The sequence below is a fragment of the Sebastes fasciatus genome, chromosome 17 (assembly GCF_043250625.1).
Source record: "Sebastes fasciatus isolate fSebFas1 chromosome 17, fSebFas1.pri, whole genome shotgun sequence".
Lineage (NCBI taxonomy): Eukaryota > Metazoa > Chordata > Actinopteri > Perciformes > Sebastidae > Sebastes > Sebastes fasciatus.
This window is the reverse complement of record NC_133811.1, coordinates 16,821,856-16,849,359: the sequence shown is the minus strand read 5'-3', so window position 1 is coordinate 16,849,359 and position 27,504 is coordinate 16,821,856. Positions and strand designations below refer to the sequence as shown.

Sequence of the window (27,504 nt, the reverse complement as noted above, 5' to 3'; positions counted from 1 at the left end):
ATGGTGGTGATATGTTATCAAGATATTGTTGTCATAGAAACATAAAAAAAGCACTGGGATGGAGAGCCCTCCAGCCCCCTGCGGCCGCCTTTCTGACAGAAAAAGATGGATCTTGCAGGACAGTACAAGACATCATGTTTTCATAAAACTGATGGCATGTAATCTGCATTTGGCCACATTGCTGATGATGTATAGCTTAATATCACATACAGCATCCCATGAAATGAACAGCTTCTGACCCAGTTCTGATCCAGTCTTAATTTTGCTAAGAAGACAATGAAATCCTCTCAAAAAATACCTTTGCTCATAATGGGGGAAAAATGTGAGAAACCTCATTAGAGGCAATTCAGGTTCCACTAATGCAGCTGTAGGCGAGAGAGACTATTAACAAAAACTGAACTAAAGGTTTTAACAGAAGAAATTAAAAACCCAGGAGGTCTATAACCCATCAATGGGATTATAATTAGACTGATACGATTAAAGTCCAATAAAAGACGTCCTGTAAAATAAGTCCAAAAATTGGTCCAATAGGACTTGTTAAACGTCCATTATTAGATCCAACAGCCCGTCTTCACTTCACTCCAAAGCCGGGTTTGTGCTCGCCTTAGTGTCCCCGGCGTGAGGGTGCACCAGCCAAAAATGACATCACGTATTGTGCGTAAAGCGCGAAGGCTCCGCAAGCAGTCACAGTGCCTGTTGGTGCACCTTTTGAGTTTTTGTAACTAGGCGCTTGCTGCATGCTAAGGGGCTTCTCAGACATGACGGCGAAGAGAAGATAAAAGCAAATAACTTAAATTAAGAAGTAATATAATGAAATAGAAAGACGGACAATTTGTTTTTAAATGCTTTAAAAGCAGGAGATCTTTTTTTGCCAGCAAAATTGTTTACAGGATATTAAACCTTTCAAACTTTGTTTCATTATAATACATTTAATACTTGACTCCTTTCTTTTCAGGGATTGTATAAAGGTGATAAAATATGTCCATGAATATGAGATATGAGTTTACAGTTAATTACAAGTCCTCCTCTGCATTGAGGAGTTGGGTTTACGGCGTTTTGCCGGTCACACTCGTTGACTTCTGGCTTGTTCACAGAACATTTTGTTTGTATGCCCGCTGGTGTTTCGGAGAATACTGCAAAGAACAACGCGCTGAACATAAACGCCTTTTGTGCGTGCTCGTGCGCGCAGCATCTGTGGAGGTCTGCGCCATGAGCATAAACAAGCTTTAGTTATAGCTGGACATGTCTTTTGCAGAGCATGTGTACCAAGTAGTTCATAGGCTCCTGGCGTCACCGTCTGAGCAAAATGTGATGTGTGGAAAAGTGGAAAATGCAGTCATGGCTCTGTGATAACTTATAAAAATATTTATAATGTAAAGTTAAAATAACCCCTTCAATATCACGTTAATGGTGCTTATGTGTTGGAAGCGATCACTTTCATGCCTGAACAGTTTGTGGAGCAAATGTGGCGTTCCCCCGTGTATGAATGTTATTTAACAGTCCCACTTCCTAACATGTTAGATCACTCGGTGTCTCAGCCAATCATGGTGTCCCGTCGGCCAGGGCAAGGTTTCCATGGCGGTGGTGAAGTCGGGGTGGGCTCGGTGATGTCACCGCGCTCTGAGAGCGGAGGGCTGGGAGTTAGCATGGTGGAGTACGTCCTCTCCTCCTCGCCGGCTGACAAGCTGGATTCCTGCCTCCGAAAAGGACCTTATGTAAATCCTCTTCTCTTTTACATTTTCACATTTCCTTACAATCAGTTGAATTTCTCTTCTGCATCACTATTTCTAATCGTAACGACCATCACACCTTAACCTCGACACCCCATCTGTCTTTTTTTTCGTCAGCCTGTGATTGTCAAACTGGGACAGGTCTTACTGTGCCCATGTCAGTCTGTCCTTCCCACTCTGTACCTTTTGTGTGCGTTTGCCATCTGTCACTGTCAGATTATCAGCACATCTATTTCTCCGTTTTTTACCGTGTCCGTTATATTTCTTGTCTCTCTCCGTCACACAGGGGCAGAGGGATGGAGAGGTGGAGGAGGAGAAGAGGGAGAAGCCAAAGGCAACGTTTGAAGGAGAGAAACTGAAAGAGTTGACAGAAGTTGAAGTTGATGTCATCAACGACGTCATCAACCCCAACGGGCTGCCCGTGCAGAACGGCCTTGACGTCGACGTCAAAGAGTTTGGGTAGGACTCGGCGTGACAGAGACACACATTCTCACAACTTGAAATGCTTCTTTAGATGTAAACTGAACTCCTCCTCCTTTCTCCCCCCTGCAGTCGTCCCCAAGGCAACATGCCGATCCCAGGTCCCGAGGGTGACCTGCTTGGAGGTCCCGGGGGTGTAGGGGCTGATGGCATGACATCCCTGGGAGGTGGAGGCCCCAAACCTCCTGAGGACTTCTCTGGCGTGGAACAAGGAGGTGTCACCATGGACCCCATGGAGTCAGTGATGGAGCCGCTCCAGTTTGACTACAACTCCCAGATGCCCATGGACTCTGCGCCCACCGTGGGCTTATTCGATTACGCCAACCAGCAGCAGGTAATTAGTATAAAGGGCTGTAAAATGGCTAGGAATCGAGGATTCTACCAATTATTCAATCGATTAATTGAATAATCTTAATATTATTAAAGAGAAATAGTAAATATACAAAAAGAGAAAAATAAGACGGGTCTCTTAAAATGAACAACTAATTGGTTTCCTTTTTAGAAAAATCAACATTTGTGTTGCTTAAGTTGCATATAATAATATTATCGGTCAAAACTAAACCCATTTAGTGCATTTAAGTGCCATATTACATTCTGGGTTTAAAATGAAACATTTTCTGAAATGCAGACAAATAAATAGAAACAATATCATTTCAAATTACTTTAAAAAAAAAAAAGCTACACATCTTAGGCCCCTATCAGACTGAGCACATTTTGGCAGTCTGGGGCGCCTTTTAGTAATTGTTTTCAATGAGAGTGACGCGTTTTACGCGCTACTTTTCAATTCAATTCAAATTATTTTTGTATAGCGTCAAGTCACAACAGAAGTTATCTCAAGACGCTTTATATATAGAGCAGGTCTTAGACCGTACACCATAGATTAGAGACCCAACAATATCCAAAAAACGCACTGAGGCCAGGAAAAACTCCCCGATTAGTGGGAAGAAACCTGGAGCAGAACCGGGCTCAGGGTGGGCGGCCATCTGCCGAGACCGGCTGGGGGGATAGATAGATAGATTGAGAGAGAGAGAGAGAGAGAGAGAGAGAGAGTTGCCGAGCGCCTCACGTTTATCCGCCTTGCATTTTTACAGGAGCACCCTGAACGCCTCGAGTTGGAAAAAAAAAATCAACGCGCCCAGCGTCATTAGTGTTTATTCTCATTGTGGGGACTTTTGCTGAATACCTGGAGCTATATGATTCTGAAAACATTTGAGGCGAGAAATAGGCATTACACTAACAGAATGTTGATTCATATTTGATCAGCAATGCCTAGTTTGACCGTTTGATCGGAATTCGCGAGTGATTGACTCGTGGCTCTCATAGATGGAAGCTGGACGGCAGGCTCCAGCTCGGCTCTGATTGGTTGTTTTCTTCCGGTCTGTGAAATCCTGCAGATGCCGTTAGGAGCACCGGAGGATACAGAGTCACATGCAGTACTGTCAGGATATAGTGACTGTCTTATTAAAATAACTTTTTTTAAATCATATTTGCTCCATTGGTCCATGGTTTGTGTTAAGCTTACATTAGCACTCATTCAGTGGTTGCCTAGCAACAACATTTGAAAAAAGACGCAGCAAACTGCAAAAAACACTCTGACCGGGCTACAAAAAAGCAGTGCGATGCGCCTTGTGTTTTCCACCTGCAAAACGCGCTCCATCTGATCAGGACCTGATGAACTAGTAGTCCTATGCAGGTTCTTTAACTTTAGCTGATCGAACTATGATGATGTGTTCAAATTCAAAATTTCAGGGATCTTGCTCCCTGTACGCTTCCGCTGCACGTCTCTCCTCTCTGTCGCGCTGCTGCGGACTGAGGTTGCGCGAGTCATCTTAATGCCTAGTTCACACTATACAACTTTAGCCCTTGTTTTTCCGCTCCCCGACAGTTTTTGGAGCTCCCTGACAAAATCCCCAGATCAGAGGCAAATTGGCGTTGGCTCAAGCGCCAATGTGTGAGCTGCTCACATTCAAGATACGGGGTGAGGGGAAACATGGAGGAGGGGAACACAGAGCAAATTTGTTGTTGCATCTAGAGGAATAAATAGTAAAAAATAAAGTGTGTGGAAACCGGTGGCAACGTTCTTACATATGGTATCAGGTCATTTACTGTGTATTTTTCGCCTAAGTTTTCGTGACAAAACCTAGTTTGGAGACCTCATTGTGGATTCTTTCCGGTGAAAGATCTTGTAGTATGTGTGACTTCCCGTCAGTCATGTAGTGTGAAAACCACAACGACTTAAAGACTCACAATTACAAGACAGCAAGTTATGTAGTGTGAACAGTACAGCAATCTGACGACTTGGAAATTTGTGTAGTGTGAACTTGGCTGAAACTGAAATGAACGTCTGGGCACGAAACCGCTACAGGAGCTATATCCACTATTACAAATAAAATGATGTCTGTCATCTTATCAATCGTGACGTTCTTTCGCCAGAAATGAGTGTGTTCCATAGAGTATAAAAGTAAGGGCGTCGCTCTCTCTCTCTCTCTCTCTCACTCTCACACTCACCTCTCTTTCTCTTGGGTCCGTGCTGTCCAGCAGCATTACTCAATTACAACTATCCAAATCAATAATTGTTTTGGGATTGCTTCACAGCCCTCGTGTCCACCTTCAGTTGCACCTGTAAAATCAATCTGTACACCGCCGATGGTGCCTTCGCAAACCGTGGCAGAAGCTGATTTTCAGTAATCGATTCAGCCCTAGTAAGTATACAAACATTTGCGGTCAGCTCTGCATGAGATTAAAGTGTGATTCACCCGTAGTTCTGTCGTTTGCAGCTGTTTCAGAGAAACAACGCTCTGGCGGTGCAGCAGTTAACAGCAGCCCAGCAACAGCAGTACGCCTTGGCAGCAGCACAGCAGTCTCACATTGGTAAGAGAGAGAGAGTCAACATCTCATTTGTTATTTGACAAGTTTGTTACATTTCATTCATTTGTCACAGTCAGCGTCCTCTTAACACAAATTAAAGGAAAATTCTCATTTTTTTTTAACAACATTTTTCTTATTTTAGTAGCTTTTGCCATCAATCTTATTGATTTATAACATTTTACTCACTAGTTTAGTAGTGATGGGAATGCTAACCACCGTACATCACTATACACAGCTTTACAACAGAATGGAAAGTGCAACCACCCGATTTTACACAGGAATCATGTTATCTAAGCCATTTATTTGCAAGTTAAAAAAACAAAGGTAACTTCACCTGAAATGTCCGGCCAAAAGTAAGACTCCAATAATTATAGTATTTTAATATTTGATAGCAGGTGGAGGATGAGCACATGGTAACTTCTTTATGTACTGTTGGATAGTTTAATCTCTAGCACAGTATCATATTTTATAACTGATCACATGTTTTCTTTGTAAAATCTTAATCTGTAAAGTAACTAAAGCGAGCAGATAAATGTAGTGTAGAGTAAAAAGTACAATATTTCAATGAAATTATTCCATGTGTTATGTAAAACCTTTTGGCCCTGGTTCACGTTTTCCCTCCTTGTGTTCTCAGGTCTGGCCCCAGCTTTTGTGCCCAATCCTTACATCATCAGTGCTGCTCCACCGGGGACGGACCCCTACGCCGCCGGACTAGCAGCAGCAGCTACACTCGGTGAGACGTGTGTTTTTAAATTGACCATGAGCTCCGTTTAGAAGCTGTTGGAAGGACACTCATGTTAATTAATTCCCCACAGTAAGGACATGCTTAAACACAGACACAGTCGTCCTATCTCACCTGTATATTTGTGTGTGTCTAGGTCCGGCAGTGATGCCTCCCCAGTACTACGGTGTGACCCCCTGGGGGGTCTACCCTGCCAACCTTTTCCAGCAGCAGGCTGCTGCAGCCAACAACTCGGCCAATCAGCAGGCGGCAAACCAGGGCCAGCAGAACCAACAGCAGGTCAGTCGGCTGCTCGCCAAAAAACTTGCATGCTGATTCCCAGAGGCTCAAGATGTTTCTGTCAGAACTCTCCTTATGTGCCAGTTGAGAAGTGCCTTCAGTGTTAGTGCTGCTGGACGTGGATCTATAAGCAGAACACTCTTAGCAGCCTGTGTAGATTATAAACCAACTGCTGCTGTTTATTTACTCCTGCAGTGCTCATATATGCTTATGCTAATTAAAGGAATGCGCTCTTATCCTGGCTATTTATTACATGCCACCATTTGTCTCTCTGTGTGTGGGCACATTGTTTTAGACGTTAACTAGAGGAGACTGTGAACGTGATAGAAAGTTACGTCTACAGCACACCGCAGGTTCTCTGCACCGTTTTTGTATTAATTTGCATATTGATGAAGACAATTCAAATACCTCTTGTTTCCCTTCATTTTTGTAAAGGTGATGCGTGCTGGGGGCAACCAGCGACCTTTGACCCCCAGCCAAGGTCAACAGGGTCAGCAGAATGACCAGCTGGTTGCAGCAGCAGCAGTCAACTCAGCCCTTGCCTTTGGGCAGGGGTTAGCAGCAGGAGTCCCCGGTGAGTTTGACCCTCTGCAGACACTCTGGTTTCATTTCTTTCCAATTTCCCGATATCTTAGACCCTGTTCAGACCTGGCATTGACGTGCGTCTTTGGTGATCCGATCACAAGTGGACAGCTTTAAGTACGTCTATTCACACCTGGGATTAGAATGCGTCTCCACATGGCGTCTTGAGTGACCACTTGTGATCGGATCTCACTTCCCCGCTCTATATGCAAATAAACAGGTATTAAACACACGGCTAATAGAGCAGACGTTGTGACATAACATCCTACGTATTTGTGAATACGGGTACATTTTATTAACATTAAAATAAAAGGTTATTGTCTACCGGCGGGATAGAGTAGTGCACAAGGTCTGAACAGGGCTTTAGTTATAAAGCTGTTCAGCCAGTGACAACTGAAATCACCCACAACCACCCATCGCTACATGAAAGAACGGACATGCTAAAAATCCATTTAGGTCTTCATTCTGAATATTCCTTTGTTGCAGGCTACCCAGTTCTGGCCCCCGCAGCCTACTATGATCAGACAGGGGCCCTGGTGGTCAACACTGGAGGTAGGAGCGGCCCAGTCCGCCTCATGGCCCCTGCCTCCGTCATCATATCCCCTTCCGCAGCACAAGCAGGTAAGACGGCGATGCACATAAAGCCTCACAGGTCTGGTCTGTCTCTGTTGTTCACTCCTACCAACAGGACAAAGAAGGATGTCATGCACACAAAACAACGGATTTCACATTGTGGTCTTTAAGAACATGTTCTCAATGTCCCATTTATCCAGAACAGGCAATTAAGAGATTATGAGACTGTACCTTCATGTCTAGCCGGTTCCCATGAGTCAGTGTTGTTTAGACACTAGTACGGGGAATGTGGGTTTGCATTACATATATGTTATATTATATTAATTGTTAGTGGTCTCCCTAAAATGCATCTACTTAAGAATCTTTGTGACACTTGGCCAAATGAAATTCATAAGTATTTACTGTTTATATGACCATTTTATTTCTTATCTTATTTTCTTTTTGAATTGCTATGGACCCTCTTGTGAGTCTGAAATAAAATTTTAATTGAATTACTCAGAGTTGTTAGAAAGGACACTTTGGTGGGCCAGAAAGGAAACTGGTAAATAACTTATTCTGTCGTCCCTCCCTGCAGTTGCAGCAGCAGCAGCCTCCGCAGGTGGTGCCAACGGCGGTCTGGGCGGTGGGGCCAACGGTCCGTTTCGTGCCATGACGTCCCAGCAGCCTCAGCAGCAGGGCGGCCCCGGTGGCGCTCTGGGAGGAAGCTCCTTCTACGGATCCTCCTCCCTCAGCTCCTCCTCCCAGAGTTCCTCTCTCTTCTCACAAGGCTCTGGCCAGCCCGGACCAGGCTCTGCCTCCCTGGGCTTCAGCCAGCAAGCCTCCTCCTCCCTCGGTGCCTCACTGGGGGCCACGCTGGGAGGCTTCGGCACTGCAGGTAGGAATACACCTTTCCTCCACCTTTATGCTTGAGTCTATCAGAGTGGTTAGCTGGAGTTTTGGTGGTTTGCAGTACACTAAAATGTAGCTATTAATTGTTAAACAAAGAACAGTAGGTTAACATTTCACTGTTCCTCCAGATACCATGATCTGATTTCTATCTTTGTCTCCCTCTAGTGGCCAACTCGAGTGGTGGCAGCGGTTCCAGGCGGGATTCCCTGACAGGCAACAATGAGCTGTACAAACGCACGCCCTCCAGCCTCACCCCAATCGGCCACGGAGGCTTCTATAACGGCACCTTGGGCTTCAGTCCTTCCCCTGGCCCCGTGGGCATGCCCCTACCCAACCAGGGCCCCTCCCATTCCCTCACACCCCCTCCTTCCCTGTCCAATCACAGCTCCTCATCCAACCTCAATCTTGGTAAGTGTCATTGATTGTGTTTTGTTTCACAGTAATGCCTCTTGAGTAGCTACTTAGTGACTCGATGGAAATGGCGCTGCTGCTTTTTTGCCAAACACAAAGCCAGCTCTATGTCTACGTGCCAGAATCTACAGTCAGTTGGTATAATCTACTGCACCTGTCGGTTGATTGTCCCATTGTTTTCAAAAACCTTTGTTGAGCATGTGGAGGACACGGCTGTGAAGACTCCATGAGCCTCACTGCAGCATCAGTTTACTGAAGCTTAACACATCGACCTATCTGGATTTTTAAATTAGATGGTGTTGATATGCACCACATAGAGTTGGGACGGTGTAAAAATTTCCAAATCAGTTTGATAGTTAACAACACTGGAATGACTACTCGCAGCTTGTCACTAAGGGCGTTTTAATATTATACTTCCGTACCCGAGTACACTTGCGTCATCATCCACGTGTATTTGTTTATAATGAGATCAGCTGTTCTAGTGGCGGAGCACCATAAAACACCTCATTCAAACTTGACAGAAACAAAATAAAACTCACCAAAACCGTCGTTGTTTCCAAAAATCACCAACTCTGGTTTGGTCAAAAATAAACAGAGTTTATTACACAGAGTTTGATGTGAAAATATGCCGGATCTACACGTTGTTTCACCCGCTGTCTCTCTCGCTCTGCCCGCTGAGCGGCTCTCGTTCTTCAGAGGCAGACCATTATATTAGCTAAACAAAAAAACGAACATGGCTCAACCCCAATGCCTACTATAGTATATATTTTAAGGACTCTCTCGTCTACCTTCCTGATTTATCACTCATGGCCGTACAGTTCAGAGGATGAGATCGGCGCATGCTGCATATAGGCTACAGATTTCGGAGGAGACCGGCGGTGTTGAAAAAAGCCTGCCCTTTCTTGCTGACTGCTAACGTTACTGCCGTTGACTAGCAGTCCACTTCTGTGTTTTGGTACGGTTGGCTTTCACACCTGATGCGAACCGTACCCGAGTACACATGAACCACACTCGAGACCACCATTCCAAGTGGACTCGAATATGAATCGACGAACTGTGCCCGAGTAACACCCTTCGCTTTAATCAGCAGGTGGCAAGCAAGTCACAGGAACTTTGCTTGTGTCTTGAGGAGTTGTAGCATTTATTCACTGACAGTCTAAACTGTACACACACTGCACTGCTACGTTCACAGCTATAACGTTACTGATAACTTCAAACTCAACGCCAGTCAGACGCTCCATCCCTCTCTCTCTCTGAACCGCACGCTTGCTAAGGTTACGGGCCGCTAGGCTTACAATACACTGGCTGACGGAAGCCCGTCTTGTCTCGTTACCCCAAAAAACACATGAACTTTCTAGTTAACAAACACGTGTGCCTCTTCCCACCTTTACAGAATTTGATCTCCTTCATGTTGCTGGTGTTATGTCAAAAAAGTCACCAGCCTAGGCTCGGCAGATGCGCGAAGCCTGTCGTGTCGTACCTAGCTCAAAATCAGCTGCAGTTCCAGTTAACAAGATTTTCCAAACTAAAAGACTTAAATGTGACAGCAGATTTTTTAGGCAGCATGTTTTGAGGGATTAATTACCGACAGACTTTTGTTGCTTCCTGTGTGTTGTTCCGTGATTGACAGTTGGCAAACTGAAGTGTAACACTTGAGTGTGATGAAACAACAAGCAAACACACTGACAGAGTCAAGTCGAGGCTTCATAATGACTGTGATAGACTGATTACCTGGATTTAGCAATTGGCAGTCTTTGGAGGTGTCATACTATCCAGATGTGAACTGAACTGCTGAATATCCTCAGCTGCACTGTGTACAAACACTAACTGGAATATTTGTATATCACCAGGTTACAAATCATGTCAAATGTCAGTTGCATTGTTTTTATGGGTATTCTGTGTTGAGATGGTGCACTTATGTTTAATACGCGTCTAATACATTTCCTTTGTGTTGTTCTTTCACATGTAGAAGTGTAAAAGATAGGCATTGGCAAATTATTCCAACCTCTGCATTAAAGGATAAGAGTTGTTAGTGTTGGCCAGCTTAATATTTGAGACAGTGCTGCCATCCAGTGCTATGTTTTTTAGTACTGCAGTGTCATCAATTAAAAAAATATTGTTAACCCATGCAAGTAATCATTGCAGCAGCTTTAGAAATTCATTGCAAGAGGGAGAAATTAATTTTCCCCCTGCTGTTAAACATTACCATGCACAAAGGCAAAAACAAAAGCAGATTTGAAATAACTGTCCACAAGTAGGACTTAAAGGTGTGCATGTACCCAAATTATTGACTTTCAGTTTTTTTTATAAATATCTTGCATGGTCTTTTTGGTTCAGGCCTGTTTTGATTTCCTTTAATTCAGGAGCTTTTTTTTTAGTCTGAGCACTTTTGGACTATTTGACTCAGAGTTGTAACAATCTCCTCCCCATTCTCTCTCTCTGACCCCGCAGGAGGCCTGACCAATGGCAGCGGGCGCTTCATCTCTGCAGCTCCAGGAGCAGAGGCCAAGTACCGCAGCGCCGCCAGCTCAGGCTCCTCCCTCTTTTCACCCAGCAGTCAGCTGTTCCCGTCGTCACGGCTACGCTACGGCATGTCGGACGTGATGCCGTCGGGTCGGAGCCGCCTGCTGGAGGACTTCAGGAACAACCGCTACCCCAACCTGCAGCTCAGAGACATCGCTGGCCACATCATGGAGTTCAGCCAGGACCAGCACGGCAGCAGGTACACGTGCACAAAAATTGAGCCTAAAACACATCGGTTAAATACAGGGCACCAAAAAACATCACTGCCTTGCAAGTAGATCCCAATTGGACTACAGAGCCTTTCATCTCAGATGGAAAATATAGTGTAAGACAACAAACCATCAAAATTGAATAGCGACAGACCCCTATTCACAGTGAGCTTAGCACTGTGTGTGACTTGCAATGAACCTGGAAGATGGTCTAATATAATCTTAGTTGTAATCTGTGTCAGCCTGTATTTTATATATATATATATATATATATATTTTTTTTTTTTATTATTTTTTTTTAAAGTTATTTTTTTGGGGGCATTTTTCCAATTTTATTGACGACAGTGGATAGAGTCTTGAAAGGGGGGGGAGAGAGAGAGAGTGGATGCGGAAAGGGCCACAGGCCGGATTCGAACCCGGGCCGCCGCGGTCAGGACCAAGCCTTGATACATGGACGCCCGCTCTACCAACTGAGCTAACCCAGGCGCCCTATATATATATATATTTTTGAAACACTGGTCTTACATTTCCCATAATGCAACTTCATTACAAATTCAATGACTGTAATATGCTAGTCGTGTTTAGAATAAAGTTGGGAAAACATGTACTCTCGCGAGACTCGATGCCTGACGACCTATCCTAACCATTCGGGGTCAACGCCTAACCTCAACCGGCTCGCGAGAGTTTCGGAACTTGTGCGTTACCTTCTAGACACGACCGTATATGCCCGCGTTTTTGCAACCTATTCAAACACGGCGTCCCCACTCTGCAATGCAGGAATTCTGAATGTGTACTCTCAGGGCGCTTTTACAAGCCGTAATCCGTTTGTCTAGTCCGAATCAGAGTGAAATTGCTACTTTTGGTTAGTTTTCTATTTAGTCTGGTTCGGTTTCACACTGCAAAAAGTAAAGCGGACCAACAAAAAAAAAGATATCTAGCTGAGGGATGTGTACGAAGGAGTGAATTTATCTTTTTCGTCTCCAGAGCTGTCACTTCTATGCGGGAATCACGAACTTTGATATATTGCTGTCCAAGTGTTTTCACTTTGACTCGGCACTGATCTACTGTGCGCACAAATCCCTTCTCCAGTTTATCTCGAATTACTTTAGGAAACATCACTATTTTGTCCACAACTCAAAGATATTCAGTTTACTGTCATAGAGGAGTAAAGAAAACAGAAAAAATATTCATATTTAAGAAGCTGGAATCAGAGAATTTAGACTTTTCTTTTAGTAGAAAATGACTCAAACTGATTAACCGATTATCAAAACAGTTGGCAATTAATTTAATAGTTGACAACTAATCGATTAATCGTTGCAGGTCTACAGTCTTTGTTTGTGCTACATTAGAGAACAGTTCTGTAAGTAGGGATGAGGTGGACTGTATTATGGTCCGAGTCTGACAGCAGGGTTTTGGCTCTACTTACAAACTTTGGGCTAATTTGGGGGCAGGGGCCCTGGAGGCCACTCTGGGGTCCTGGTTTCTGGGTCTGTCTGGGTTGAACCAGCCCTGCCTCACATGCACTTTTCCACTGAAATGATCTATTAATACACCATGACGTCCAGTCTACACGTTCCAGATGTTTTCTTTCCTCAGTCTCTTCAACATCACTGTCCTTTTCATCTCTGCTTTTTGCCTGGCATCCATCACTTCACCTCACAGGCTGCTCACTTACTTCTCCTCATCATTTTTCCACTCTAAATTTCATCTCCTTTTGTCTGACTGTTCCCTCAGGTTAAAGATATAGGAGCAGCTCTCTCTCTCTCTGTCTTTGTACATTTGTTTCACTTTATTGCTCTGTCACTGTCTGATGTGTTTATATGTCTTTGTCTTCATCCAAACTTTGCGAATCCACTGTATTTACTAAGTCGGCTGTGTTCTTTGTCAAGAGGCTTTTATACATTGCCAAAGCCAAGGAAATGAAATTGAAGAATAACAAAACAAGAGGTATCTGTGGTTAATATAATGCATATCCTCTGTGTCTCTAACAGGTTTATCCAGTTGAAATTGGAGCGAGCCAGTTCAGCGGAGCGCCAGCTTGTCTTCAGTGAGATATTGCAGGCGGCCTACCAGCTCATGGTGGATGTCTTTGGAAATTACGTCATCCAGAAGTTCTTTGAGGTGTGTGTGAAAAGTCGGATCATCGAAGTGTACAAAACTTGATTTGATTCATCAAGTTTTAATTAATAGGGACGCTTCAGTCATTGATTCTCTAGAACTGCACCTGATGTTTATGTGCTCTGTGGCCTGTGTGTCCTGTGTAATGTAGGTGGCATTGTGTCGTGTATTATCAAATGGATTAGAGGATTTACAGGCTTATTTTGTGCGTTTGTTTCAGTTCGGCAGCTTGGACCAGAAGCTGGCGCTGGCAGAGAGGATCCGGGGTCATGTGCTGTCTCTGGCCCTGCAGATGTACGGCTGCAGGGTCATTCAGAAAGCTCTGGAGTTCATCCCCTCTGATCAGCAGGTCATTGTAAGTACACTAGATCTCTTTGCAGTGTGTGAAAGTATAAACAAAGCAAACAGACTGTACCTTTGTACTTTCACACGTAACCCGTTTGGTTATGTTAAAACAAACTCATGTCCGTTTGCCCGGCTAGTACGGTTTGTTTGGGCTGGTGTGAAAGCTCAGTCAAACCCTGGTTTGGACTAAAAAATCAAACTCTGGTCCGCCTGAAACCGTGGGTCTCGGTTCGCTTCCAAGTGGAGTCTGGTGCGGTTCGTTTTCTGGTGTGAAAGCAAACAAACCAACCACAGGATTTTATGATAGCAGATATGTGATTTTAGCTTGATTTCAAAAGCCTAACTACTAATAAATCCATCTGCTGATTGTGAAATCTGTTCAGGAAGCGATCTTATTGAGCTGTATTTAAGGTCATGTATAGAAGCACATCAGTGCGTATATTTTCCCTGATTAACAAGTCAAAAGCTGTTAAAACTGCTGTGCTTGTATCGGACTCTGTGTACTTTGTCAATTCATTAACTCCATTAAAAAGTGTTTGAAAGCGACCCCACAGTACGCTGCCCGACGTTTGCACTATGTATTCGTACCAGTTACCTGGGAGCTTCTGTACAGTCCTGTCTTTACCATTATTCATCATAACATGCAGTCATGTGTGAAAACAACCTTAATCAAACCTTTCCTGTCATAACCCTGCTGTGATTTTGGTTTGTCACTGTAAGAAAAAAATTGCTAAATATTTTTTGTATGTCTCAATTTTAAATCTATTATCCATGCACTCATAAGTCAGTTATGAATGAGGGAGCATTGCTCATGGATCACTAATTTCTGTTTATATAGCAGAATACTGCATCGATAAAGAGGTGCGCTCCTCACGCTGAAATGGCATTTTTCATCTCCATTATGGGTTTTATGTTGGCGCTGCCTCGTGTCGCAGCAGGTTGCTTGCAGGCACTCTGTCATCAACAATGAATGGGGCTAATGATACCACAGTTTATATGCAAATGTTGAACTGCAGGTGTTAAGATAAATGTAGCCGAATATCAACAGGAAACGATTGTGCTTAAATTCAGTGGAAAGGTAAGGGTGTGTGTGTGTGTGTGTGTGAGAGAGAAAGGTATCCATCTCTCCTTAATGGACTTCAATAGATTTCTCCAGGGCAGCTGTTCAAAGCCCAGTGTTATTTGTTGGGCTGTGAGCCACTGTGAAAAATGAAGAAGAGTTTGGAAAATGCTTTCAGGCAATATTTGATTTCTCACAAACAATTACATGTCCCTCTCCACATTCTGCCTCTTGCTCTGCTCTCCCTCTTCCTCTCCCTCTTCCTCTCCCTCTCCCTCCCTGCAGAGCGAGATGGTGCGGGAGCTGGACGGCCATGTGTTGAAGTGCGTGAAGGACCAGAACGGTAACCACGTGGTGCAGAAGTGTATCGAGTGTGTCCAGCCTCACGCGCTGCACTTCATCATAGACGCCTTTAAGGGACAGGTGGGTCCCCTCTGTGAGCGCACACTCGCAAAATATTTCCACATTCAATCACTGAAGCCTGCCGGTGCTTGGCCGACATCCACACACACACACACACACACACACACATACATTTACTTGTCTACACACACACACTGTCGCTGCCTTGAGGCTGTAAGCATATTGTCACCTCCAAAAGTACATAGACACACTTACTCAGTCTCTTCCAGGGACAGGGTACGTTGCCATGGCAACAGAAACCTCAGCCCAGTGGCAACAGCCATCTTCTATCCGCCAGCTAAATGTTACATTAGCATAAAGTGTTAAAAGAAAGATTTTGTGTCCGTGCATGCACCTTTTGTTGGATGCTAATGAAAGGTTTCTGTTTTGAGGAGTCGTCACGATGCTCTGACAGTAGAAATCACTGATGTGTGACACATTTGCATGTTGTGTAGCTGCATGTTTTCTACACGATTTGTTTGTGTAGCTGAAAAGCATGTCAGGAATTTGCCTTCACCTTCCCTGGAGGGGTGGGCAAGGTGTGTGAAAGTATGTCTGTGATCATTTGGAGCTTTAATCCCAGAGACTTTCTGTGCCTTTCAAGTGAAAACAGTGTGAACTAGGGCTGTCAAAGTTAACGCGATAATAATGCGTTAAAGCAAATTTGTTTTAACGTCACTAATTTCTTTAACACATTAAAGCAACTTGCGATTTTTAGGTTATAGCGGGCTCAGTTTTAAAGCTAAAGTGAAGATGGCATCATATGAACCTAGAAAATCCAAGGAATTCATGACCAACCATGTCATACTAGTTTGTTGAGAAGGAGGCTAAATAACGGCCCAAACTTGCGATAAATTTTGGCGAGGAAAAACTGGCAAGGCCATTTTCAAAGGGGTCCCTTGACCTCTGACCTCAAGATATGTGAATGAAAATGGGTTCTATGGGTACCCACGAGTCTCCCCTTTACAGACATGCCCACTTCATGATAATCACATGCAGTTTGGGGCAAGTCATAGTCAAGTCAGCACACTGACACACTGACAGCTGTTGTTGCCTGTTGGGCTGCAGTTTACCATGTTATGATTTGAGCATATTTTTTATGCTAAATGCAGTACCTGTGAGGATTTCTGGACAATATTTGTCATTGTTTTGTTTGGTTAATTGATTTCCAGTAATAAATATATACATATGTTTGCATAAAGCAAGCACATTTTTCCACTCCCATGTTGATCAGAGTATTAAATACTTGACAAATCTCCCTTTAAGGTACATTTTGAACAGCCCTAGTTTGAACAAAGGTGAATTAGTGCCGTATTCAAGTCACCGCGCTCCAGGACTACTTGCTGTATGGGTTGAATAAGTAAACGTGTGTAATTATGTGCGTCTCTCAGGTCTTTGCCCTCTCCACTCACCCTTATGGCTGCCGAGTCATCCAGCGCATTCTCGAACACTGCCTTCCTGAACAGACGCTGCCTATACTGGAGGAGCTCCATCAACACACAGAGCAGCTGGTGCAGGTAACACACACAAACCAGCACTGTCTTTCTTCTTCCACCAGTTCTGTATTTCAGGATAGTGACACCTCGAGTTGGCTCAAATAAAGCGTCTCTCAGTCCAGATTTTTGAAGCTGGCTGCGTGTTTGATGTGACGTCAGAAGCACCAGCTGGCGTCCTCACGTTTTATTCAATGTGTCTGTGCGGTTTGTTTTATTTAGGATCAGTACGGCAACTATGTGATCCAGCACGTTTTGGAGCACGGCCGAGCTGAGGATAAGAGCAAGATAGTGGCAGAGATCAGAGGCAATGTACTGGGACTCAGCCAGCACAAGTTTGCCAGGTAAAATCCACAACTAACAACATTTCAGTCTTATCTTCACTCCTTCTTTAAAACAGGTTTCTTTCCTATCTCCACAGACCTTTTTTCCCCCTTACTCTTCGTTTAAATGTACCCTCACGCTCACACCTTCCTTCCTGTTTCTAGTAATGTGGTGGAGAAGTGTGTGACCCATGCGTCACGGGCAGAACGGGCAGTGCTGATAGACGAGGTGTGCAGCCTGACTGAGGGCCCCCACAGTGCCTTATACACCATGATGAAGGACCAGTACGCCAACTACGTGGTGCAGAAGATGATCGACGTGGCCGAGCCTACCCAGCGCAAGATCGTAATGCACAAGGTAGGTGGCGAGAGGAAGGCACCCATCAAAATGCTGGGATAATGGAGGCTGTTCCAAACCTCTTCAAGTCAAATTATTTTGGTGGTACAAACTGAAATCTTGCCCTAGACAGATGTGGCTCACTGGTGGATGTTGTATTGAAATGATCAGCTTTGTTCTACGACATAAAATACATCAGTAAATATCCCCCTTGTGAATTTTGAAGCGTTTACGTGTCTTAAAAAAGGCGGTTGCTAACAAGTGGTTAAATGAGACCATTAAACGTCATCACGCCGACTCGTCCGCCTTTAGAGCCTCGTTGTGTATACTCGTTCTCATGCGACCGTAGTGTAGTTTTTTTAAAGCCTAACATTAGCTTGTGTGATTGCATTCATACTTCACACAAAAATCATAAAAGTGGTGTTCATTTGTGGAGATTATCTTGCTGAACAAAACGTGCAAGTATCATAAACGTTTGTTTGCCAGAGTTTATTTTCTGCAATAATACAAAACTCACTGGAAAAATCCCGTTGACTTCTTGTTCAGAGAACCAGGGCGATGCTAACTTCCTGGTTGGCCAACTAAAATACGTCATCCCCGCTCCACTCTATTATGAGTCAATGTTATGTTCAACCCTTTCTTCAGTGATTATGAACATGTGTTTATAGGCAATTGAGAGCCATTGTTATGCAAAAAATATACATATTTGGAGCTGCAAAGTTGCAGTGATTAGTCGACTAATCGGTTACTCGATCGACAGAAAAATAATCTGCAACTGTTCTGATAATCAAAGTTTTACATTAAAAAATTTCAAAAAATGCTGTTTTAATACTCAAATATAGAGATTACCTGCTTTTCTCTTTTTTTATTTGATATAATACTTTGTGGGTTTTGGACTGACAAAACATGACGTTTAAAGACATCACCTTGGACTTTGAGAAACTGTGATGGACATTCTTCACTATATTCTGACATTTTATAGATCAAATGATTAATCGAGAAAATAATCTGCAAATGAATCGATAATGAAAATAATTGTTAGTTGCAGCCCTACAGTGATGTCTTAATTTTTTTTTTTTTTTGACTCACTAATGATACAAAATAAGATAAAATAAGATTTTATTAGTCCCACAGCGGAGAAATTCTGATTATCATAATTGTATTTGATTAATTTTGTTTTGATGGACTTATTGTTTCAGCACTAAATAAATATCAACCTCTGGGCTTAAAAAAATCCTTAAGAGGGGAAAAAATAGCGTGTCTCTTGTCAACCAATCAGCCCAACCCTTCACTTACCTGCACATCAATAAATCTAAATCAGGTCACTGGTTTCAATGGTTCCCTAGGCAACGACACGGAAGCTGACACAAGCACAAGTGAGCATTGATTTCCAAATAAATGGGTGGTGGTGTTGTGGTAGTGTGAATCGCCTGCACAACTGAAGGGGAAACGCCAAAGACGGTGTGTTGGAAGAAGAGCTGCAAAGAATAATCGATTAATCAATTAGTTGTCAACTATTAAATGAATCGCCAACTATTTTGATAATCGGTTTGAGTAATTTTTTTGGATTCCAGCTTCTTAAATGTGAATATTTACAGTTTTCTTTACTGCTCTATGACAGTAAACTGAATATCTAAAACAAGACATTTGAGGACATCATCTTGGGCTTTGGGAAACACTGATTGACATTTTTCACCATTTTCTGACATTTTAGACAAGAAATAATCAACAGATTAATCGACAATGACTATAATTGTTAGTTGCGGCCCTAGTTGGAAGTGCACACGACCCATATCCAATTTGATCATGTGCAACGTGTGTTTCTGTCTCTGCACAGATCCGGCCTCACATCTCCACCCTGAGGAAGTACACGTATGGAAAACACATCCTGGCCAAGCTGGAGAAGTACTACATGAAGAACGGCGTTGACCTGGGTCCTCTCTGCGGCCCTCCCAATGGCATCATGTAAACCGACTCCCCCCCTCCCTCCCCTCCAGCCTGAAATCAGCATCTACCACCTGATTCCCCCCCCTCCACCCTCCACCCTTCACCTCACCCTCCTTAAGCTGTCATGTTTACCAGCCCCACCCTCCTCTCCCAGCCTGACCCTTCACAGAGCATCATGCCCACTTTCCCCCTCCAAATCCTACTCACCGAGGACGTCGAGTACCCCTTGTTTCCATGGCAACCCTTTGGGAGGAGCCTGTTGCTACAGGCAGCCTTAGTTTGTTTTTTTGTCAGATTTTTGTTGCCCCTCCCCCACCTGAGCCCAGGCCCACTGAACTGGGGGAGGGAGGGAAGGAGGGCGGGGGGTGGAGAAAGGTGAGACCCGTTCTGCTCATCGCTCCACTCGCTCCTTTTCTTTTGTGTTTTTTCCTTTCTTTTCTGATGAACTCAAATCATTTTCACTTTTTTGCTACTGCTGCACACACAATCCTAGTGTCCCCTCCTCCTCCTCCCATCCTATTTACCACTATGAGATGGAACGAGTATTTAATTTGTCAGACGTCACAGAATCATAGACGAACACACACACACACACTTACACACACACGCCATCAGCTAACCAGCAGACAGATCATTTAGCATGGGAGATTCGTTTTCTGGTCTTGCTTCTATAAATATAACGTGTATACTTGGTGTAGACCTTTGCATATATATATAAATATATATATAAAACTTTGTAGTTTTTCTGGTTTTTGATGTTGAATCTGTATCTATAATGTATCCTAGTAGTGACCACATACTTCTGACTGTATAATTGTACATTTGTAAACCCTTGTAATGTAAAAGTGCTTTACCACCCTTTTTGGTATGAGAAGAAAAAAGAAAAAAAGCTCACTCTGAAAAAAAAAATCTTAGAAAAAAAAAAACCCTGTGCATTTCAGTGTATATTCTCACCTCCTTGGTTGTGACATATGAGTTGTTGTATATTGTAAATTGTAATATCAAATTTTTGTTTTGAAAAGCCCTTTCTATACAGCGTAGTACTTGTACAAAGATTCGCCACGCTTGGTTTTATCTTTATCTTGTCACTGCTTAACTTAAGACGTCGACCTCCCACTGACTCCCAATTGGACATGTTCTGTTAGACTTAGTGGTGTCTTCTGGTTTATGTTGAAGGTTTTTTGTTTTTGACCTTTTTTTAAGATCTTTTTATAGGAATGCTTTACCCCATGAAACGTGTCATGTGTATGGGTATGCTGGCTGGGTGGGAGAAATATCTTTTACTCATTGACCCCAAATCCCTCTATTACCCATGACTGTTTTCAGAGGGGTAAACCCATGGATTGTACAGAGGAGATTCTTGTGTTTTTTGGCATTTCTCTAGTGCTGTAAGTGCTGTATCATACTGTCCATGTCCTTTTGGGTGAGAGAGGCAGCCCGCCACGGCGCGGTGTACATTTGGAGCAGCCTTGTGTATATTTACTACGAGCACACCTGTAACCATATGTGTATAGTTAACAGAACCTGTGTATGCTTATTGCCTGGGCAACTATTTTTTGTAACTCCTGTTGTAGATTGTCTCTAAACAATTGTGTGATCTTTATTTTGAAACCAAACTGAACAAAAAAACTTTGAAAATTTAACTGTCTCACGTGTGCTTCATTGTATGTTTGATGCAGAGTGAAGGGACAGAGCAGACAAAACGGCTGCTTTTTCTTATTTTAAGTGTCTGTTATAAAAGAGGATCTGTGCCATAGTTTCTATTCCAGCCAGCTGAATGAATATATCTGCAGTGATAACACTGACTACACACAGCATGAGTCAGAGAGGGTGCCGGGGAGCTTGCTCTAGTTTTCTTCATAAATGTGACTGATTTAATAAGGCTGGCATCTTAGCATGGCAACCAGCAATGTAATTGTACTATACTACTTGTGACATGAGTAAAGACCCCAACGTTTGCAGCAGGATGTTATCAGACTACACTGCAGGGTGTCTATCAAAACACACCGTCCCTTTTTATGGTCTTCCACTTGTATCTAAGGAGACGTGGGGAGAAAACAGTCCTTCCCTCACCTGTCCAGCTTTTGTTCGGAGCATAGGCAGAAACAGGATGTTACTTGAAAAAACAAGTCGGGTTGGGTGTGATGTTGGTGGAGGTAATCCCATGGCTTTGTTTATTTCTTAAAGAGGATAATAATGAGCCCTGAGGAAGTGAAGGTGCATTACCTGCAGTGATTTTAAACCACCTGAAAGGTTCTGTAAACTCAGGCTGGTTACGCCTAGAGGTTGTTGTTTTATGGATTACCAACCGCTGGTTTGTGGTAGTTTCATTCATTGCAAAGTTGTTTGGGAATATACAACTTCAAGGTGGGTCCTGGCTTTATTACTTGTCCAGTCGACCACACACGTTCTGGTTCTGGTCCTGCCCGAGGCCCGATACATTTTGGTCTGAGATCTTCAACACACTTAAACTTTGGCATCATTGGGCAAAATATTCAATAATAACCATAAAGAGTGTTCTGAGAGATAACTAGACTTCTGCACCTCCTCACGGCTCTGTTTTCAGGCTTTAAAAAAAAATCTATCAGCTGGTGGGCAATGCTTGATATTTCCTCAACTGATCTCAAACTTTCTCATTTTACAGTTAAACAGTACACTACAAGATGTTTCTGAAAACATTTGAGGAGCGAAATAGGCATTACAGTAACAGAATATTGATTCATATTTGATCAGCGTTGCCTAGTTTGACCGTTTGATCGGAGTTCGCGAGTGATTGACAGCTGCTCAGAGACGGCAAGGCTCCAGCTCGGCTCTGATTGGCTGTTTTCCTCTGCTCTGTGAAATCTTGCAGATGGAGGACACAAAGGAATATGATTTTTTTTCCAAAATGGCCTATATGTTGAACATTATATTATTGTAAATATAAACGTCCAAAAATGGAGGCAGGGACTGTTGTCAAAAAAACACTCTCTTTGCTTCTATACTCTTTGGTACGTCATAAATATGATAAATACTAATTATTGTCAGATGTGGGCTCATTGCAGTGATGTGAATCAGCCAATCACAGCCCAGGACCAGAGCTGACCTGTAGAGGTGTGTAATCATGGCGTGCAGCCGACCAGAACAACCCTGAGAGCAGGAACAACATAACCTGGGAGCAGCCATGAACGCCCCACCACACATGTGTTAGTTTAATGTGTGTTTAAAGGGCTGTGGGTGCTTAAACGAACTGCAGGGGGCATCCTCAGCCTTACTCGCAGAGATCCCCCACTTATCTTTACACACACATGCATGCTCTCTCTCTCTCTCTCTCACACACACACACACACAAACACACACACACACACACACACACACACACACACACACTCCTTCTGCCAGACTCCCAGGCCAAGCAGCGTCGCCATACGGAACATCCTGCCCTCAACGGAGAGGGGGAGGAGAGAGAGAGAGAGACTGAGAGAGACAGAGTGTGTGCACAGAGAGACAGAGAGAGAGAGAGAGAGAGAGAGAGAGGCTGAGTGTGTGCACAGAGAGACAGAGAGAGAGAGAGGCTGAGTGTGCACAGAGAGAGAGCAGAGAGAGAGAGGAGGTCTGGCGTCTCCTCGGTAGTAAATCTATCAGGTCTGGAGCACAAAAACTCGTAGAAACAGAAGAGAAGAGGCCTCGCGGACATCTTTTACTGGTACCTGAACCAGCAGAACCAGCAGCGTGTAAAGCTCTTGGATCTTGGATTAAAACCCGACTGGATGATCGCTCGGACCGGCTGTGCGCTCTGAAGTTGGACAGACTACCGGAGAGACACAGACACCGACCACCAGCTCCAGCACCAGCAGCAGCAGCTTTTGTCCCATCACCATGAAGCTGCCCTGGCTGCTGCTGGCGCTCACCGCGCTGCTCGCTCACACCGCCACGGTCACGGTAAGATCCTCACATCCGCACATCCTTTGTGTTAACCGGGGAGCTCATGTGCACACTGGAGCATTTATAGACTGAGTGCATGAGTGTGTGTGTGCAGTGCGCTATCATCAATGAGACGGTGATCGGTAGGAAATCCTGCACTCGACCTACTTATCAGCCCTTTATTGGCCCTCCGTGACTCCCTCTATAGGGGGGCTGCCGTGCACCCCCACACCTCTCCGTGTTTTACACACACACGCACACACCAGCCTTTGTGTCTCAGTGTCTCAGTGTCTCAGGGGTTTATTGTGGCCCGTGTGTCCCCTAGACACAGGAGGTGTGTGTGTGTGTGCGTGTGTGTCGGTAATTAGCGGGTAATCTCTAATTGAGCTTGATTACGCGTCTCTTTGTGCGCGCTGCTGCCTCGGTATGTATGTGTCGGTCTGTGTCTCCATCAGATCACATCCTGCTGTTATACAGGGGGGCTCCGGTCATACTGCGGATTTAACGACTTTATTATACCGGGTAGACGCGCTGTACATGTAGGACGTGAGGATGAGGAGGATGAGGATGGAGGTGTCTGATCTCCAACCTGTAAGGTGCACGCTCCCGTATAACTGCGACCTCATTGTCCGACCGACCGACCGGGGGTATCCTTCCGTTATAACCGGAGGTGTGTGTGTGTGTGTGTGTGTGTGTTAAAGTGGGTGGGGTAACGGGGATGCGGTGCGCGGCACGAAGGCTTTGGATGGATGGATGATGTCATCGGGAATCGCGAGAAGGGGAAGCTGATTAGGAATGCGCGAGCCCCCCTCTTCTTCCTCTTCACACACACACCTCCTCCTCCTCTTCCTCTCCTCTTCCTCTCCGGATCCATCCACGCCGAGTTTCACCCCCCCCCCCATCCCAATCCCAATCCCACCTCCCTATAGCACGCCCACACCTTCCGTTACCGATTAATCCAGATTTATCCTATGAGGAGGAGGAGGCGGATGATGGTGGAAGCTCATTGAATCATTGAGAAAAAAAAGGAAGCCAAGCACCAAAAATAGTCAAAATGCACAATCTGCTTTTGAATGCAGAAGAAAAGCATCCTTTAAAATGTTCTATTATATATATATATCCCTTTATAGTCTGTGTTACTGGTTCTATAGTGAGTTCATGGTAATCTTTGTAATACTGCAGGAGGTTTTATCTCCTTTTAAAGGACCAGTGTGTAACGATTAGGGGGATCTATTGTGGAATATAATGTTATGTTTTCTTCAGTGTATAATCACCTGAAAATAAGAATTGTGTTTTCGTCAGCTTGTGAATGAGTCGTTATATCTACATAGGGAGTGGATCCTCTCTCCACGGAGTCCGCCATGTTGCACCGCCGTGTTTCAACAGTAGCCCAGAGCGGACAAACCAAACTCTGTTAACTTTTCCTGCTTGGGCCGGAGTCGATATAACGTTACTTGCTCCCGTCGCCTCCGCTCTCTCTCTCTCTCTCTCTTGCTTCATCATTCACTTCCCATGTACATGCAAGGCCTGTGGAAAGGAGGCTGGGTCACGCGTCATGTCCTTGGGGGTACAACACATGCGCAGTAAAATCTGGCCTGCACTCGCCAAAATTGAGCCAATTGCAACGCACGACCGCAGCTTCAGTTACACTTACACATGTGTTATAACCCATACCCCAAAACCCATATCCGCCCGTGACCCAGCCTCCTTTCCATAGGCCTTGTGTACATGCACACTCTACGCACTGGCTCTGCTCCAGATGGCTCTAAAGAGGACCAATCGTGTTTTCGAGTCGGCCACCGTATAGCTTTTTCAACGCGCTTGGCACACGGGAGAGGCTTCATTTGGTTGCAATCTCACCTCAACACTAGATACCACCAGATCCTACACACACTGTATCTTTATTTTTTTATCTTCATTCATGGTCAGATTTAGGAGCTTTGGGGCGAAAATGTGCTGTTTGGCCCCTTCTGATCCCCACACCTACCTGTCACCCTCTATGCAATACCCTGTCGCCTCCAAGCTCACATAAAAGTCCATTGTAGCTTCTGCTGGAATGATAATTTAAGATCTAGGCTTCGTCTGAAATTGCAATACTATGCACTACATACTCAATAGTTGTACTACCGTTCAACATACTTTTGTGTGAATAAACAGTAGTATGTATCTTTTTGGACGCACTGAGTACTTTACGTCGTCACTTCCTGAGAGCCTCCTTGCCGGTTGGAGACGTGTAACCATGGTAACCCGTGCCAACCTCATGTGACCAAAACGACGGTTTGTGAGAATCAAAGTCTGAATGAATTAAATAATAAAAAATACGCCTGGCAAAGTGAAATCTTACAGTTAAATTGAAGCGTTATTGACGTTGTCAACGTCCGTTGTCAACGTCTGTTGTCAACGTCCGTTATGAACGTTGTCATCACTACCGCATTGTATTGTGGGATATTTATGCCGCCGTACAGTCCAGCGTTGCATACTGTAATATTTCACCCCCGAAATGGCATGCAATTTGCGTACTATTGGTTTCATACTACAGTAAAGGACATACTAAAATATCTCCCATACTGTTTTAATGTATTAAATAGCATGTTAGTGTGGAATTTCGTACGCAACCCTTTTCTAAAAACAGAACTTTATTCAGGAATAGGCTTAGCATGTGATATATAGTTGATATTGTATTTTAATGGTGCAAATTCCCTGATAAATGTTCTAATAATTATAAGCCTATTACCAGAGCTAATTGACATGCAGTGTATCGGCCTGCCTGAGATTTTTAAGGTGCCCTCGAGGTCTGTGGCCCCGGGGCAGTTCATTGCCTTGCTTAATAATCACCAGAGTGTGTGGCTGGTATTGTTTTCACCTTGGTGGTCTGTGTGTGTGTCATCATGGCAAAATGTGGCCCTGGAGACACCTACTACAGCGGGAACTACCACAGAGGAGGTTTTCACTACTTTGCCAGGTGTTTTTTATATCTGTGGACAGATTTCAAGTCAAAGCAATCGCGTCACAACTGTGCAAGACGCAGTCATGAAACTTTTACAGGTGTGTAGTTGAGATCAAGATGAAGGCTGAGTTCGAAGATGGGTATGGTCCGAGCAAGGGCACCGGAAATAGGGGTGGTAGGAAGTGACGCCCCCGGACCGATTTGGCGTCGCGCGGCTGGTGTGATCCCATCGCAAGATAGTCTCTAGTTCAGTTTTGCCTTCATTTCTTTGCTGGACACAATATTTGTAATGTCAACATCTTGGTGATCCTTTGTGCTGATCGGATGTGATGCTCCACTGGTTCTGGCAGGGGCTGTCAACGCTAAACACACACACACACACACACACACACACACACACACACACACACACACACACAGATTATCGCTGGGTCAGTCGGTTGCAATCTCTGCCATAGATCTTTGGCCTCCAGCTGACCTAATCTGTCTTTAAGTGTACAGATGGAGACTGGTGTGACACATACACGCACACACACTTAAATATACACTGTGTTAGGAGAGCACAGATGGATGCAGGTGGTGCTCAAATTGGCAACACACACACTCTTCAACAGTCTAATAATTGCAAGACTCACCTCAAGCAACCCAGGCCGATAACGCACATGCACACATGACCCTCGGTCACATGCGTTTGCTGACAGGATCTTTCTTTAGATGCCTCTTGGCTTTAAACCAACAGACTCTTGTGTGCGTGTGTTTCCTCTGATGAGTGTTCCCTGGCGTCGTGTCTCAGTGGGTATTTCCTGTTATCGTGGTTTTGACATCATATCCGGTTGACTATATTTTACATGGGAGACCGATTTTCCCACAGACATCTGTTGTGTCCCACGGATAGCCATATACGTGTGTGTGTGTGTGTGCGTGCATCCATCTGTCTTCATGAGAGCGTTGACTGTCCATCTGTCTGTGTGTGGGCTCAAAAATAGTGAATCTTCACTGCCAAAAACTTGTTCTCACCAGCCCTCGCTCCTTGAAAAGTGTGTGTGGGGCGGAAACGCGTTGTGTTCTTGAGGATCATGTTTAACTCGTGGAATGAATCAGTGTTTTGTGCCTCCGATAGCTGACAAAGCCCCCCATAGAGAGATGAAGAAAGAGAGAAGGAGCGAGAAAGAGGGAAAAAATAGCCCCAGCGAGGCAGATTGAGGGAGAGTGTGGAATGTGAGAGGCAATTTGACGCAGGAAGTGGGTCCTTCTCGCTCTCCTGGAGGACAAAGTCCCCTCACACACAAGCTGGCAGGTAGAAAACACTCCTGGTGTGGACGAGGTATTTCAGGTGTGTGTGTG

General features: G+C 44.3%; 2 protein-coding genes across 6 annotated transcripts in view; both read left to right on the top strand.

The window, feature by feature from the left end:
* pum1 (pumilio RNA-binding family member 1) overlaps positions 1-20,953 on the top strand; it is a 32,865-nt gene extending 11,912 nt beyond the window's left edge. For 2 of the 4 annotated variants that reach the window (XM_074613559.1, XM_074613558.1), the window contains exons 6-23: positions 1,522-1,715; positions 2,017-2,189; positions 2,283-2,544; positions 4,988-5,081; positions 5,713-5,811; positions 5,957-6,099; positions 6,535-6,673; positions 7,168-7,302; positions 7,829-8,128; positions 8,308-8,550; positions 11,005-11,275; positions 13,277-13,406; positions 13,624-13,758; positions 15,094-15,231; positions 16,602-16,727; positions 16,926-17,047; positions 17,192-17,384; positions 19,201-20,953. In XM_074613559.1, coding sequence (XP_074469660.1) covers positions 1,522-1,715; positions 2,017-2,189; positions 2,283-2,544; positions 4,988-5,081; positions 5,713-5,811; positions 5,957-6,099; positions 6,535-6,673; positions 7,168-7,302; positions 7,829-8,128; positions 8,308-8,550; positions 11,005-11,275; positions 13,277-13,406; positions 13,624-13,758; positions 15,094-15,231; positions 16,602-16,727; positions 16,926-17,047; positions 17,192-17,384; positions 19,201-19,332 — 3,029 coding nt within the window. In that variant the 3' untranslated portion in view covers positions 19,333-20,953. Of the gene's footprint in view, positions 1-1,521; positions 1,716-2,016; positions 2,190-2,282; positions 2,545-4,972; positions 5,082-5,712; positions 5,812-5,956; positions 6,100-6,534; positions 6,674-7,167; positions 7,303-7,828; positions 8,129-8,307; positions 8,551-11,004; positions 11,276-13,276; positions 13,407-13,623; positions 13,759-15,093; positions 15,232-16,601; positions 16,728-16,925; positions 17,048-17,191; positions 17,385-19,200 lie in introns of all 4 variants that reach the window. The other 2 variants (XM_074613557.1, XM_074613556.1) reach the window with 1 other exon arrangement.
* A 1,886-nt stretch (positions 20,954-22,839) lies between these two features.
* sdc3 (syndecan 3) overlaps positions 22,840-27,504 on the top strand; it is a 40,985-nt gene continuing 36,320 nt past the window's right edge. The window contains exon 1 of one of the 2 annotated variants that reach the window (XM_074612901.1): positions 22,840-23,231. In XM_074612901.1, the coding sequence (XP_074469002.1) occupies positions 23,169-23,231 (63 nt within the window). In that variant the 5' untranslated portion in view covers positions 22,840-23,168. The remainder of the gene's footprint in view (positions 23,232-27,504) is intronic. The other variant, XM_074612902.1, reaches the window with a different exon arrangement.